The 13,343-nt window shown below is 50.2% G+C and overlaps 6 protein-coding genes across 6 annotated transcripts; 5 read left to right on the top strand and 1 right to left on the bottom strand.

The window, feature by feature from the left end:
* Positions 1-183: 183 nt before the first annotated feature.
* NFIA_058850 (putative mitochondrial carrier protein) lies at positions 184-1,297 on the top strand (the record flags this gene model as incomplete). Its single annotated transcript, XM_001258430.1, has 4 exons — positions 184-349; positions 411-750; positions 827-1,157; positions 1,262-1,297. The coding sequence occupies 4 exons, from the start codon at positions 184-186 to the stop codon at positions 1,295-1,297; spliced, it is 873 nt and encodes a 290-aa protein (XP_001258431.1).
* Positions 1,298-1,722: 425 nt separating this feature from the next.
* NFIA_058860 (putative C2H2 finger domain protein) lies at positions 1,723-2,207 on the bottom strand (the record flags this gene model as incomplete). The annotated part of the gene is made up of 3 exons (XM_001258431.1): positions 1,723-1,837; positions 1,907-2,086; positions 2,167-2,207. 3 exons carry the CDS (start codon positions 2,205-2,207, stop codon positions 1,723-1,725), a joined length of 336 nt encoding a protein of 111 aa, XP_001258432.1.
* A 1,234-nt stretch (positions 2,208-3,441) lies between these two features.
* On the top strand, positions 3,442-6,286 carry acoA (aconitate hydratase ACO1; the record flags this gene model as incomplete). Its single annotated transcript, XM_001258432.1, has 5 exons — positions 3,442-3,477; positions 3,730-3,807; positions 3,886-3,905; positions 4,014-5,958; positions 6,020-6,286. 5 exons carry the CDS (start codon positions 3,442-3,444, stop codon positions 6,284-6,286), a joined length of 2,346 nt encoding a protein of 781 aa, XP_001258433.1.
* Positions 6,287-7,175: 889 nt separating this feature from the next.
* Positions 7,176-8,286, top strand: NFIA_058880 (putative metallo-beta-lactamase domain protein; the record flags this gene model as incomplete). Its single annotated transcript, XM_001258433.1, has 4 exons — positions 7,176-7,259; positions 7,353-7,365; positions 7,425-7,784; positions 7,865-8,286. The coding sequence occupies 4 exons, from the start codon at positions 7,176-7,178 to the stop codon at positions 8,284-8,286; spliced, it is 879 nt and encodes a 292-aa protein (XP_001258434.1).
* Positions 8,287-9,759: 1,473 nt separating this feature from the next.
* Positions 9,760-11,585, top strand: NFIA_058890 (glycosyltransferase family 20 protein; the record flags this gene model as incomplete). The annotated part of the gene is made up of 5 exons (XM_001258434.1): positions 9,760-10,063; positions 10,162-10,534; positions 10,596-10,966; positions 11,026-11,365; positions 11,426-11,585. 5 exons carry the CDS (start codon positions 9,760-9,762, stop codon positions 11,583-11,585), a joined length of 1,548 nt encoding a protein of 515 aa, XP_001258435.1.
* A 751-nt stretch (positions 11,586-12,336) lies between these two features.
* NFIA_058900 (uS17 family ribosomal protein) lies at positions 12,337-12,993 on the top strand (the record flags this gene model as incomplete). The annotated part of the gene is made up of 1 exon (XM_001258435.1): positions 12,337-12,993. The coding sequence occupies one exon, from the start codon at positions 12,337-12,339 to the stop codon at positions 12,991-12,993; it is 657 nt and encodes a 218-aa protein (XP_001258436.1).
* Between the last annotated feature and the right edge of the window lie 350 nt (positions 12,994-13,343).

Below are 13,343 nucleotides of genomic sequence, written 5' to 3' on the forward strand. Positions count from 1 at the left end.
TGCCACTCGAACGCGTTGTCCTCAATACCTGGCGCGTCTCCGCTGTTGACGGAACACCAAAGTACCACGCAATCACGTGCGGATATTGTAGCCGACCCCGCCATTAGCCATGGGAGGATTAATATCTAGGCAAGGATGTAGGTAGCCACTGCTCAAGCTCTCGACCTTGGGAAATTGTTCTCAATGTCGTCGGACTTTTGGGCGGGATACCTCAGTGGGGCCATTGGAATTATAATCGGCAACCCTCTAGATGTTGCCAAGGTTCGATTACAAGCTGGAGGGGCTAATGCAGCTGGATCAACAAGCCGGAACATAGGCTCCTTTGAGAATGTGAGCTCCCTTGTGCGAGGTTGGTTGGCCCTCTCACGATTGCAGAACCTGACATTAACACTGACATGGGTACTCTGCAGGTGCTGCTGCTCCCATACTGGGATATGGAGCGCTTAATGCGCTGCTATTTGTCGCCTACAATCGTTCGTTGATGTTCATGGATGATTCGGTAAAGGATCCCACAAACCCCTTAGGCGTTTCGCTCTACAAAATCTGGCTTGCTGGTGCTGCTGGCGGAGTGGCCAGCTGGACGGTCTCATCTCCCACAGAGTTCATCAAATGCCGAGCGCAACTTGACACTCGCCCTGGGGTCTCTTCGTGGACTGTCGCCAAGGACATCTTTCGGACCCGAGGATTGACGGGTCTCTACTTCGGAGGAGTGATTACTTGCGCCAGAGACTCGATTGGCTACGGATTTTAGTATGCACAATGCTTTCCCTGGGTCTTCCCCCGACAGGTTTCTAGTCGGACGTTTATTTACCTATGGCACCCACAGTTTCTGGTCTTACGAGTACTGCAAACGTCTTATGGCCTCCGAAAATGATAACGCGCATGAGATTGCTCTGAAAGTACTTCTCTGCGGAGGCATTGCTGGAGTAACCACATGGGCCTCTGTCTACCCGCTGGACATGATTAAGACGAGACTGCAAGCGCAGACAATTGCAACAGCTCCCGAGTCCCGCCCACTGATACCTATACAGAGCAAGCCCCAGACATTGAATTCCTACCAGATTGCCAAAGCCGCGTATCAATCCGAAGGGCTGAAAGCTTTCTACCGAGGCCTCGGGATCTGTAGCTTGAGAGCTTTCATAGTAAACGCTGTCCAGGTATGTGATCCCAACAGCGCCATGGAATGACATTTGCTAATCATGCGCAACAGTGGGCAACATACGAATGGCTCATGAAATATCTAAACAGCTCCTGTGATCAGACACAGAGCTGTGTTGCTGGGGTTACGCAAGTATAGAGCAGAGGGGACATTTATTATGTTTAAGATCAACTTGTATATACCGCTGTATCTGGTATTTATTGCAGCTAGTAAATGATTTTCATACCAAGGACCCAAATAAATGTGGGCCGATGCTGGAAGAGGGCCGAAGACCGGCGGTTTGAAGGCCACCGCAAACCGGAATTGGGCTTGCTCGGCTTTGGGATCGCCTATAACTGGCGAAATTCGGAACATGTGGTTTCATGTGCGGCTCAGACCCAGCTGGTTGCTGATTGGACAAAAGAGCTTCACTGTTGCCTTCAAAGCAAACGACAATAAGGTAAACTGAAGGTGTAATTCAGTCGTGCAGAGTTTGTCGCCGAATTTGCTGTTGGACAGAGGATCGAGGATAGTGTATCTATCGAGGGTTGTCCTTTTGTTGAGGATGACCGTTAGGCTATAGGCTAATCCTCCATGTCAACGACCGTTTCCTGTTGTCGCAATCCATTGTCGGTACCCAGACCGACAGCAGCCTCTGCGATTTTCTGTGAATGAGGTTCCTCGCGCAGCAATCGCAACCTGTTCAAGCATCGCTGAGTCAGATGTGATCGGTCCAAGAAGACGTTCGCAGTGTCTATAATCACCGACCTTCTTTTGTGGTTTTTGCCCTTGGTATGGGCGACCAGGTTGTATTCGCTCTCAAACCATTTCGAACATTCGACGCAATAATGCTTTCCTAGACCTGGAAGATCCTCCGCGTCCTTGGTGGCTTTGTACTGCGTGAGGTGCTTGGGAGAGTCGATGTCCGCTCGGACCTGATCGTAGTCCCTACAGAGACAAGTGATGTTAGAGCTATCGGATCTTCAAGTGTACCAACGGCGCGATGAGTGTATCCCTGTATATCATACCTTGTTCTGCGCTTTGTCTTAATCTTTTTCACAGCTCCCATCTTGAATATCTGCAGGCTTAGTGTAGTATGGACACTATTCACCAGATTGGCACAAAATTGTTATCACCGATATACGGAAGGATGCAAAAGTTTTGGGCCTTTGGAAGCGGGTCAACTGTCTCGAAATTTCCGCCTCTGTCCATAAAGAGGGATTTTCTCGAAGTGCTCGCTTTTGATTGGTGTGAGTCCTCTTGGGCTTGGCACCGGCCTGCGGGATGCCCCTTCAGTAGGCCTCGGCTCAGACTCGGCTTCAGCTGCATACCCCCATACAGTAATTACAACATCTTTCCACGTTCTGTAATTTATGACGTTTTCATTCTTTTCGGCATGTTGCTCCGTCCTAGGCTTGTAGCATCGTCCAGTTGCGATTCAGGTAAAGTAATGATTTTAGCCCCGTAAACAGCCGCTTTCTGAGGTTTCCCTGTGGACACCTGTCAAGATCGTTTGTTCTTGATGAATAGGACACAAGTCCTCTGTACTATTCTTCAACATGGAAAGGACCATGTAATCATTTTGACCTAGATGAGCTGTAAGGTCACGGAATTCAGCTTCTTCTACAATCGAAGCCAGTGGACCGCTGCCGAGTTACCTCAGTACAGAATCAGAGTGACGATAGATAATCGTTGCCACATGATTGGCCCACCGCTATTTCCGTCTCACATGCCCCAGAGTGGAAGCACGGGCATCCGGCCGCTTAGGTGTAACCCTTTACATCAATCCATACCGTTTTCTGTAATGAAGTTGAACATGGGGGTGCTAGGTACTCCTTAGGGCTGGCAGCAACATTGGAAGACCATTAATGATGGGCGCTTTTCAAAGACTCCTAACGAGCCTGTGGATCATTTTTTCGAGGCCTCCGGTCTACAGACCAAGAGAATCTTCCCAATTGTAATCAAGATCGCTAGTGTATGGTGAGCTTTAGTAAAATAATGGAGGCGGGCTTCCAGCCATTTTTCCTTGTCTCCGGTCGCAAGCATGGCGCCGATTGTACCGAAAGCGTACGCCCGTACTGTCACGAGCGGTTACGGGTCCTCTTCTCCGGTTCATCAAGAATTCTTTCCCACACCAAGCTTCCTTTTTATCTGCTCCATCTCCCTTTGATCCTAACTCTTTTCTCTTCCTTACTTTTCCCACTCCACTCTATTCTTTTCTGCAGCTGGCTGTTGTTGCTGCTTGGATTGGCTCTCGTTGGATGTATTGCGGCACTGCCCAACTCACATAGAGAGCTTCCATAATGATCTCCACAAGGCTTGCGCGCGCCGGTGCGCTGGTAAGTGAACTCTAGCTCCTAGCTCATCCTTCAAGCACCTGCATTCATGTGCGATGCATTGAAGGATGGGTCGAAGCACCAAAAGATGAATTGTCCAGAAGCTGACATGATACCTCACAGGCCCCCAAGTCCCGACTTGTAAGAATCCCTTGATCTCACCTCTGCCGCGCTGTTCTCCAGCGAGCAACTCGGAAGCCGTGGCTATGGCTACTTGACCAACAGCGCAGATGTACTGACTGATCTTTTGTGCAGTTCCTCGGGACCCGGGCCTTCGCTACCGTTGGTGACTCCCCTCTCGACAAGAAGGTCGAGATGGCCAACACTGAGAAGGTGAGTGGTCTTGTTCGGCCAGTCCAGCGCTGCTGTTTAGCTCGTTACGGGAACAGGATCCGCTAACGTATCCGCCAGGGTAACTACATCAACTACAAGTATGCTATAAACGCCCTTTGCACTCGGCCCAAAACAATCCGCTCATACGGAGAATCTGGAAATCACCAGTAATCACTCAGCTACTAACATGTTCCTTAACTTTTCAGGAAGATGTCTGAGAACCTGGACATTGTCCGTCGTCGCTTGCAGCGTCCTCTCACATACGCCGAGAAGGTTCTGTACTCTCACCTTGACGACCCTCACGGACAGGAGATTGAGCGTGGCAAGTCCTACCTGAAGCTCCGCCCCGACCGTGTCGCTTGCCAGGATGCCACCGCTCAGATGGCCATTCTGCAGTTCATGTCTGCTGGCATGCCCTCTGTCGCTACTCCTACTACCGTCCACTGTGACCACTTGATCGAGGCCCAGGTTGGAGGTGACAAGGATCTTGCTCGTGCCAACGAGATCAACAAGGAAGTTTATGATTTCCTGGCTAGTGCCACCGCTAAGTACAACATTGGTTTCTGGAAGCCCGGTTCCGGTATCATTCACCAGATTGTCCTGGAGAACTACGCTTTCCCTGGTGGTCTGATGATCGGTACCGACTCTCACACCCCCAACGCTGGTGGTCTTGCTATGGCTGCTATTGGTGTCGGTGGTGCTGATGCTGTCGATGTCATGGCTGGTCTTCCCTGGGAGTTGAAGGCTCCCAAGGTCATCGGTGTTAAGCTTACCGGTGAGATGTCCGGCTGGACCACTCCTAAGGATATCATCCTGAAGGTTGCCGGCCTCCTTACCGTCAAGGGTGGTACTGGTGCTATCATTGAGTACCACGGACCTGGTGTTACCTCTCTCTCTTGCACTGGTATGGGTACCATCTGTAACATGGGTGCTGAAATTGGTGCTACCACCTCCATGTTCCCCTTCAACGACCGCATGTATGATTACCTGAAGGCCACCAAGCGTCAGCACATTGGTGACTTCTCCCGCGAATACGCCAAGGAGCTGCGTGAGGACGAGGGCGCCGAGTACGACCAGCTGATCGAGATCAACCTCTCTGAGCTTGAGCCTCACATCAACGGTCCCTTCACTCCTGATCTTGCTACCCCCATTTCTAAGTTCAAGGAGGCTGTCGAGACCAACAAGTGGCCTGAGGAGCTCAAGGTTGGTCTGATCGGTTCTTGCACCAACTCCTCTTATGAGGATATGTCCCGTGCCGCCTCGATCGCTCGTGACGCTCTGAACCACGGTCTGAAGGCCAAGTCCCTCTTCACTGTTACCCCCGGTTCCGAGCAGATTCGCGCCACTATTGAGCGCGATGGCCAGCTCCAGACTCTTGAGGAGTTCGGTGGTGTCATCCTCGCCAACGCCTGCGGTCCTTGCATCGGTCAGTGGGACCGCAAGGACGTCAAGAAGGGCGAGCCTAACTCCATCATCTCCTCCTACAACCGTAACTTCACTGGCCGTAACGACGCCAACCCTGCTACCCACGCATTCGTCGCTTCTCCCGACCTCGTCGTCGCCATGACCGTTGCCGGTACCCTCAAGTTCAACCCCCTCACTGACAAGCTGAAGGACAAGGACGGCAATGAGTTCCTGCTCCAGCCTCCTACTGGAGAGGGTCTCCCCGCCAAGGGCTACGACCCCGGCCGTGACACCTACCAGGCTCCTCCCACCGACCGCGCCTCCGTCAACGTCGCCGTCTCCCCCACCAGTGACCGTTTGCAGCTCCTTGCTGGATTCGAGCCCTGGGATGGCAAGGACGCCAACGGCATCCCTATCCTCATCAAGTGCCAGGGCAAGACCACCACCGATCACATCTCCATGGCTGGCCCGTGGTTGAAGTACCGTGGCCACCTTGACAACATCTCCAACAACATGCTGATTGGTGCTGTCAACGCTGAGAACGGCAAGGCCAACTCTGTCAAGAACAAGTTCACTGGCGAGTACGATGCTGTCCCTGCTACCGCTCGTGACTACAAGGCTCGTGGTATTAAGTGGGTTGTCATTGGCGACTGGAACTACGGTGAGGGAAGCTCCCGTGAGCACGCCGCTCTGGAGCCCAGACACCTTGGTGGTCTCGCCATTATCACCCGCAGCTTTGCCCGTATCGTAAGTCATTCTGGTCCGTTATTTTGCATTCTGCGCAATAATACTAACTCTCTTTTCACAGCATGAAACCAACCTGAAGAAGCAGGGTATGCTTCCTCTCACTTTCGCTGACCCTGCCGATTATGACAAGATCAACCCTGAGGACACCGTCGACCTCCTTTGCACTCAGCTCGAGGTTGGCAAGCCCATGACTCTCCGTGTTCACCCCAAGGATGGCAGCGCTCCCTTCGACATCTCCCTGAACCACACCTTCAACGAGTCTCAGATCGAATGGTTCAAGGATGGCTCTGCCCTCAACACCATGGCCCGCAAGTCCGGTACCAAATAAATTTAGTTGCGACAGTCCGCCTGAAGGCTAAACCCTCCGCATACGATGTCGAAGGTTTGTAAATTATGTCTTGAGTGGTTCCTAGCGATCACTGGGAACATCTTTTTGAACTTCTGAGTTCAGTGTATGTATCCAGCACTTGACTCGAGTTCGCAATGTTTGGGGAGTGGACAGCGGCCTTTGGGCCTGCTTTTCACGGTTCATGAAAAACGGTGTTCTGAAAATTCTAACGATTTGTGTTTCTTCGTTACCACCGAAGTTTTGTTGTTTTTTTACCATCCCGAGTTTGGGTGGGCTCTATGGATATAGGCTTCCGTTTTCTTTTTTCGCACACAGCCATTGTATGTTAGGGATCGCATGCATACCAAAGTCATTTCATTTATGTTCAAGGCTAGATCCTTGTGATTCATATCTTCTAGTAGCAGGTTGGCCTGTCTGGTTAAGTCATAACACGTGAAAAGGTGAGGTTGCTTCCCGTGTGCTAAGTCCCTCGAGTTTGCAAATGCTTCAATGTGTTATGAAGTTCGAGCTGGAACAATTGGAAGCTATACAAACAATACACAGAAACCAACAGAAATTCACTAGCGTACCTAACGTCAGTTTAGCTCCCCGCAATGAAACTACCTCGGTTACTAAGGGACCGCTCTCTCCTCCATACTCGGGCTTGAGCAAAGTGAACCTACCTAAATTCAGAATGGCGATTAACAAATTGTAGACCGCAGATCATTATAGTTGCGTCTAATTTGTATAAATATCCCCTGGCTATTCCTGAAGACTCGACGGTTGATCCGATAGAAAGAAACAGTTTGTAAGCGGCTTTTGTGAAACGCAACAACTTCGCAGGCAAACTCCGCATATATCAACCACCATTAACATCACTTCCTAAACCATGGCTACACAACTTGTCCCGCTCTCAGAAGTGGAAAGGCTCAGTGCTTCGGTAGTCCGGATACTGGGGGGAAATCCAGGCAAAGTGAGTGCATTCTTGGCTTTTAAGGTTTCGCGCAGGAGCAGATAATACAAGTCAATGGCCCGGTTCGAAGCTAATATGCGATCGATGTTATAGTTCACTCTGCAAGGTGAGTGGCTTACACAAGAGTCCTAAAACGAATCAGGCGTCTCATGCTGGATATCATAGGAACGAACACATATCTAATCGGACGGGGCCACCAGCGGATACTCATCGACACCGGCGAGGGTAAACCGTCCTGGGCAAATCATCTCAAAGGTGTGCTAGCAAAGGAGAATGCGACAGTCCATAAAGCACTCCTGACACACTGGCACCACGACCATGTCAATGGGGTTCCCGATCTCCTCGAGATTTGTCCGCAAGCGACGGTTTACAAGCACCAACCAGATGAAGGACAGCTCGATATTGAGGATGGCCAAGTCTTCAGCGTTGAAGGCGCTACGTTGAAAGCGTATCATACTCCAGGGCATACCGTGGACCATATGATGTTCGTTCTTGAAGAGGAGGACGCCATTATCACTGGTGATAGTGAGTCTTACTCTCCACTAGGTGGTTGTTCTATGTGGTCACTGTTGCGGCTGACCTTTTTCTTTACTCTTTCCTTTTAGACGTGCTGGGTCACGGGACAGCCGTATTTGAAGATCTCCCAGTGTATCTGTCCAGCCTGCAGAGAATGCAGAATCGGGTCTCAGGCCGCGGATATCCGGGCCACGGTGCAGTGATAGAGAATGCAACTACGAAGATCACCGAGTACATCAACCATCGGCAGCAGCGTGAGGAAGAAGTAATTCGGGTGTTGCGGTATGGAAAGCTTGACGTCCCGGATAATGAACCTTCTCCAGAACGCAAGGCTTCATGGACCCCCATCGAACTAGTCAAAGTTATCTATCGGAATGTTCCCGAAAGTCTTCACTTGCCTGCTTCACATGGTGTCTTGCAGGTGTTAATGAAACTGGAGGCCGAGGGAAAGGTGGTCCATGACACAGAGACGGGGAAATGGAGGATAGACATTGGAAAGTCTGCATTGTGAATCACATACTACTGCCTGGCAGCGGATGCTTGATTTCAAATCCGTCTCACACCCCTCTGTATGCGGGATTAATATCATGATATATATATGGTATCTAGTAGTAGCTTAATGTGACAGACAATGCTTCAACCAGTGAAACTTCTTCCGGTCTGATCCCAAGATCTACTGAGTATGCAAGAATTTCAAGAAGAGGTTAGATTAATGTTGTAACAGCAGCCAGGCCATGTGAACCCAAAGTATGAGATTGGACTCCGAAAAACGCCACCAGTTGGGAGCCTACTTCACTCATATAAATACCGCTGATAGTAAACATGCAGGAGTTATGATTACAGCGCCAGCCAGTCATCAACCAACGAGTACGAGACGACTGGTGGTTGATCCATGAAAGAAAGTGTCAAAGGATGCAACATAGGACCGGAAAAACAATGGACTGTAGGCGGGGTTCGTTTCTTTCTTTGGTAAAGGAAACCTGATGCCGTTATCTTTTTCCTTGGAAGTGTTGGCATCATCGACGGCTTTTTCCTTGACTGGTCGGGAAGTCCAAGGCGACATTCCAGTTAGTCAGACTCTGACTTCACTTTCCTTTGGCTGGGCACATTGCCACAAACCAGGTTACAACGATAATGTACTGTAAGTTTACCTCTGATACTGGCTCTGCAAGTGCCCAAATGGACAGACCTGGAGACCTGCAGTAGTATGGGTTTACCGAGCAGTTCATTTTTATTGTTACCTATCACTGATCTTAGACTAAACTGGTTTTATCCGGTTACCCCTCCATCTGAATCTCACTGCCTATTATTGTTGTTATTAATATCACCACACTATTATTCGTATCAAACCATATACATGTATTGAGGGGGATCAAACCAGTATTTTTATGGTTCTCTCCCTTCCGGTCTCAACAAACTGGTCCTGATATCATATATCCCATCCGAATCTCGCAGTCGATGAGCTCGCTATTGAAGAGCAGGCCGCTTTCTTGCCCCCCATCAGTATTTTTGCCCAAATCTGGGTCCGTTGGTCCGCGCGTTTGGCTGTTTGCTGGGCTCTGAGGTCACTCTTCCCCGCCAACCTCCAGCTTGTTTCTTCTTCCTCTCTGAAGACAGCAACGTCAACGAATTCTTCGCTCAAGGAGTGAGCGAGCTATTCAGGATCAAAGCTACAACCAGAGAGGACTACATTTATACAGCATTGGCGACCGATATTGTCGTCCCCCTGCGCTTTTATCGGCGCCCTTCATTCCCCTCACTGTCGGATTGCTCTAAAGATCGTCCCCACCTTATTCTCGGCATACTCCTACGCTCCGTTCAACGTCACCGGTCTTGACTTGCCTTTCTTCTCTTTAGCGTCGCGTTCTGTCTCCAAAGAGGTTTCCGATTGGAATAAACTACAATTACACTCTGTCGCCGGTCCGATCAGATATTCCCGACTGTGCCTGCTCTGATATCCCGCACCCACATACCCTGATACGCCATGCCGTCACTCGAGAACTCCACCCAAAACGAGGCGAGACTACTTCTCGTCTCCAATCGGCTTCCCATTACTATAAAGCGCTCGGAGGATGGCAAGTATGACTTCTCCATGTCCTCCGGCGGGCTGGTCAGCGGTCTCAGCGGCCTGTCCAAGTCTACGACCTTCCAATGGTACGGCTGGCCCGGGTTGGAGGTTCCCGAAGAGGAAATTCCTGTTGTCAAACAACGTCTAAAGGACGAATATGGAGCGATCCCGGTATTCATTGATGATGAACTCGCGGATCGGCACTACAATGGATTCTCCAGTTAGTTCACCGTCTCACGCGTTGTTGAAGCAGGCGAATTGTACGCTTTTGCAGTGCGCAATCAGAATGGATTGCTGACAGTGTCTGTCGTCGTCTAGATTCTATCCTGTGGCCACTTTTCCATTACCATCCAGGTGAAATTACATTCGACGAATCGGCCTGGGAGGCATACAAGGAAGCGAACCGCCTTTTTGCCAAAGCCGTTGCGAAAGAAGTCCAAGATGGAGACCTGATCTGGGTCCATGATTATCACCTCATGCTTCTTCCTGAAATGCTTCGCGAGGAGATTGGAGATAGCAAGGAAAACGTCAAGATCGGATTCTTCCTCCATACTCCCTTCCCTAGCAGCGAAATCTACAGAATCCTGCCCGTCCGTAACGAGCTGTTGCTTGGTGTGCTCCACTGCGATCTCATTGGGTTCCACACATATGACTATACGAGACATTTTTTGAGCGCATGCTCGCGATTACTGTATGCTTAAGGCCGCCTTTGATGTTGATTGGCATTTGAAGCAGCTAACATATACCTTCAGGGGCTTGGCAACCACTCCTAATGGAATAGAGTTCCAGGGCAAGGTCATCGCTTGCGGTGCTTTCCCAATTGGCATTGACCCCGAGAAGTTTCAGGAAGGTCTCAAAAAGGAAAAGGTCCAGAAACGGATAGCACAGCTCGAGCAGAAATTCCAGGGCGTGAAGCTCATGGTGGGTGTTGATCGCCTCGATTATATCAAGGGAGTTCCCCAGAAGCTGCATGCTCTCGAAGTCTTCCTCAGTGATCATCCGGAATGGGTGGGCAAAGTCGTGCTGGTACAAGTCGCAGTGCCCAGTAGACAAGATGTTGAGGAGTATCAAAATTTGAGAGCGGTCGTGAACGAATTGGTGGGGCGGATTAACGGAAAATTCGGTGGGTGCTCAGCAGCCGTCATCCTATCTAGGGCATCAATATCTGACTGGCGGCTTTAGGAACGGTTGAATTCATGCCCATTCATTTCCTACACAAGTCAGTCAACTTTGACGAGCTGATTGCTCTGTATGCTGTTTCCGATGCATGCATCGTATCGTCGACCCGAGATGGCATGAACTTGGTGGCATATGAGTATATAGCTTCTCAACAAAAACGACATGGTGTGCTGGTTCTGTCAGAATTCGCTGGCGCGGCTCAGAGTCTCAACGGCAGTATAATCATCAATCCTTGGAACACGGAAGAGCTAGCCGGTGCTTACCAAGAGGCCGTCACTATGAGTGACGAGCAGAGGGCCCTCAACTTCTCCAAACTGGACAAGTATGTCAATAAATATACAAGGTAAGTAACCAGCTGACATCTCCGCCGCCGACCGGCGTAACCTGAGCTGACGACATCAAGCGCCTTCTGGGGCCAATCCTTTGTCACCGAGTTGAACAGAATATCTGCGCACTCAGCTGGAAAATTCCAATCGCGAAAGGCCAAGCTGCCTGAAAGTGCTGACGCTGAGAAGCCTATGAATGGTTCTGGAGAGTCGGAGGAATCCCAAACGACACAGTGAAATTGTCATTCTTTCTTGCTTAGAGAATGAAGAGCTGGGATCGCCTGATGGGATGAGGAAGATTCCTCGCCGGTTTACGAGTTAGGCGCGGACATAATTCTGTCTCTGCTATGCTTTGTGTTCATGATAACAGACTCTTTGGAACGGAAAACTACCAAGAAAATGATCACGAATAGATTCCTATGCCCGGGTAGGCATGACAGGTGGGAGGTTTTGGCGTCTTGTATATTAAGCACTCCCTTTAGGTGTTTTTGTTTATCTTATGGGCCTCTTCATTCATCAGACACGAATTTTCGATATATGAGTTTATTCTATTCTATTTCGGGCTATCAAAATGACTCTGATCTCAACTCACCTCAATTATACACTTTTTGCGTAGAGACGAATTTAAGGCATGTCTTTGTGGATTTCACCTTTGCGATTGAACTTGACAAACAGTGCAAACACAAATGGAGAAATTCTTGGGAAACTCCGCCGTCCGCGGATTTCAACTCGGACATCACGAGCCCGTATAGTGCAATTCTGTCAATATCCAGGTGCTCATTACATTTTTCGCACCTAATTGACTTATAGGGAACTATACTCTGTTCCCTCCCGGTCCCACAAGGCCGCGACTTTCCACTCTCCGAACGACCGCATCTCCAAAGAAGTCAAAACTCTACCTCTTCAGACAGTCGAACGGACAACGCCCTCGTTCAACAACAGAAACACAGTCGTTGAGATCTCGGAGAGATCAGTCTCTTACACAAAAATGCCCCCCAGCAGTATCATACGGGCAATGCGGCCCCTCCGATCCTGCATCCCCCGGTCAACAATCACCACCTCAACCCAAGCTTCCTTCCTCCAGTCGACACGGTCAAGCAACATCGTCAGACGCACCGCTTCAACCACAGCCCCAGTCGCCAAACAACCACAGACAGCCCCCGAACTCACACCCTCGTCGACCATCGCACCCCCCTCCCTCCGCAAGTACCCCTACACCCTCAAAACCGGCACCGTCGTCTCCGTCGGCCGCATGGACCGCACCGTCCGCGTCAGCCACCGCCATACAACCTGGGACCCGTACCTCCGCAAATCCTACCCCAAGATCACGCACTACCTTGTCGCGGACCCCCGCAATTCTCTCCGCGAGGGCGATGTCATCGAGTTCTCGTCGGGCTTCCCGAAGAGTCGCAATGTGCGGCATGTGGTTGAGCGGATTGTGGCGCCGTTTGGGAGAGCGATTGAGGATCGTCCGCCTGTTATGACGCGCGAGGAGCGGGATGCCGTGCGTGCCGAGAAGAGGTCTGCTAAGTGGCAGCGGCGGGAGGCGAGGAGGTCGGAGGGTGGTGAGGTGCAGGGCGTGAAGGAGCATGTTGGACGGATCAGAGCATTGATTTATGAGAGGGTTGGTGATCTTAGTGCGTGAGCTTGAGGGTTTTTGGGGTCTTCGAGATTGGGATTTGTATGAGGGATATGAAAGTCCCTCCTGTATAGGGTTTGCGAGATAAAGTGTACTATACTCTGAACATTCATGCTCTTTTACTGTTCTTTGGACAATTGGCTCGTCGAAATACAAGGCGAAATGGCGAGGGATTCATTCAGACCTGTCGTCATCTTCCGTTGCTACCTTTGCCAGCTGAAACTGGCATGAAGTGATAATTGTTCCATTTACCTTGGGACAGTTCATTACTACAGGAAGACTGACTGAAGAGACATAGTAACGTCGTAGGCGCAATGTATTGATTGAATATGCATTCAACAGTCACAGCAGAAAGG

The sequence above is a fragment of the Aspergillus fischeri genome, genomic scaffold (genome assembly GCF_000149645.3).
Source record: "Aspergillus fischeri NRRL 181 1099437636266 genomic scaffold, whole genome shotgun sequence".
In the NCBI taxonomy this organism is placed as follows: domain Eukaryota; kingdom Fungi; phylum Ascomycota; class Eurotiomycetes; order Eurotiales; family Aspergillaceae; genus Aspergillus; species Aspergillus fischeri.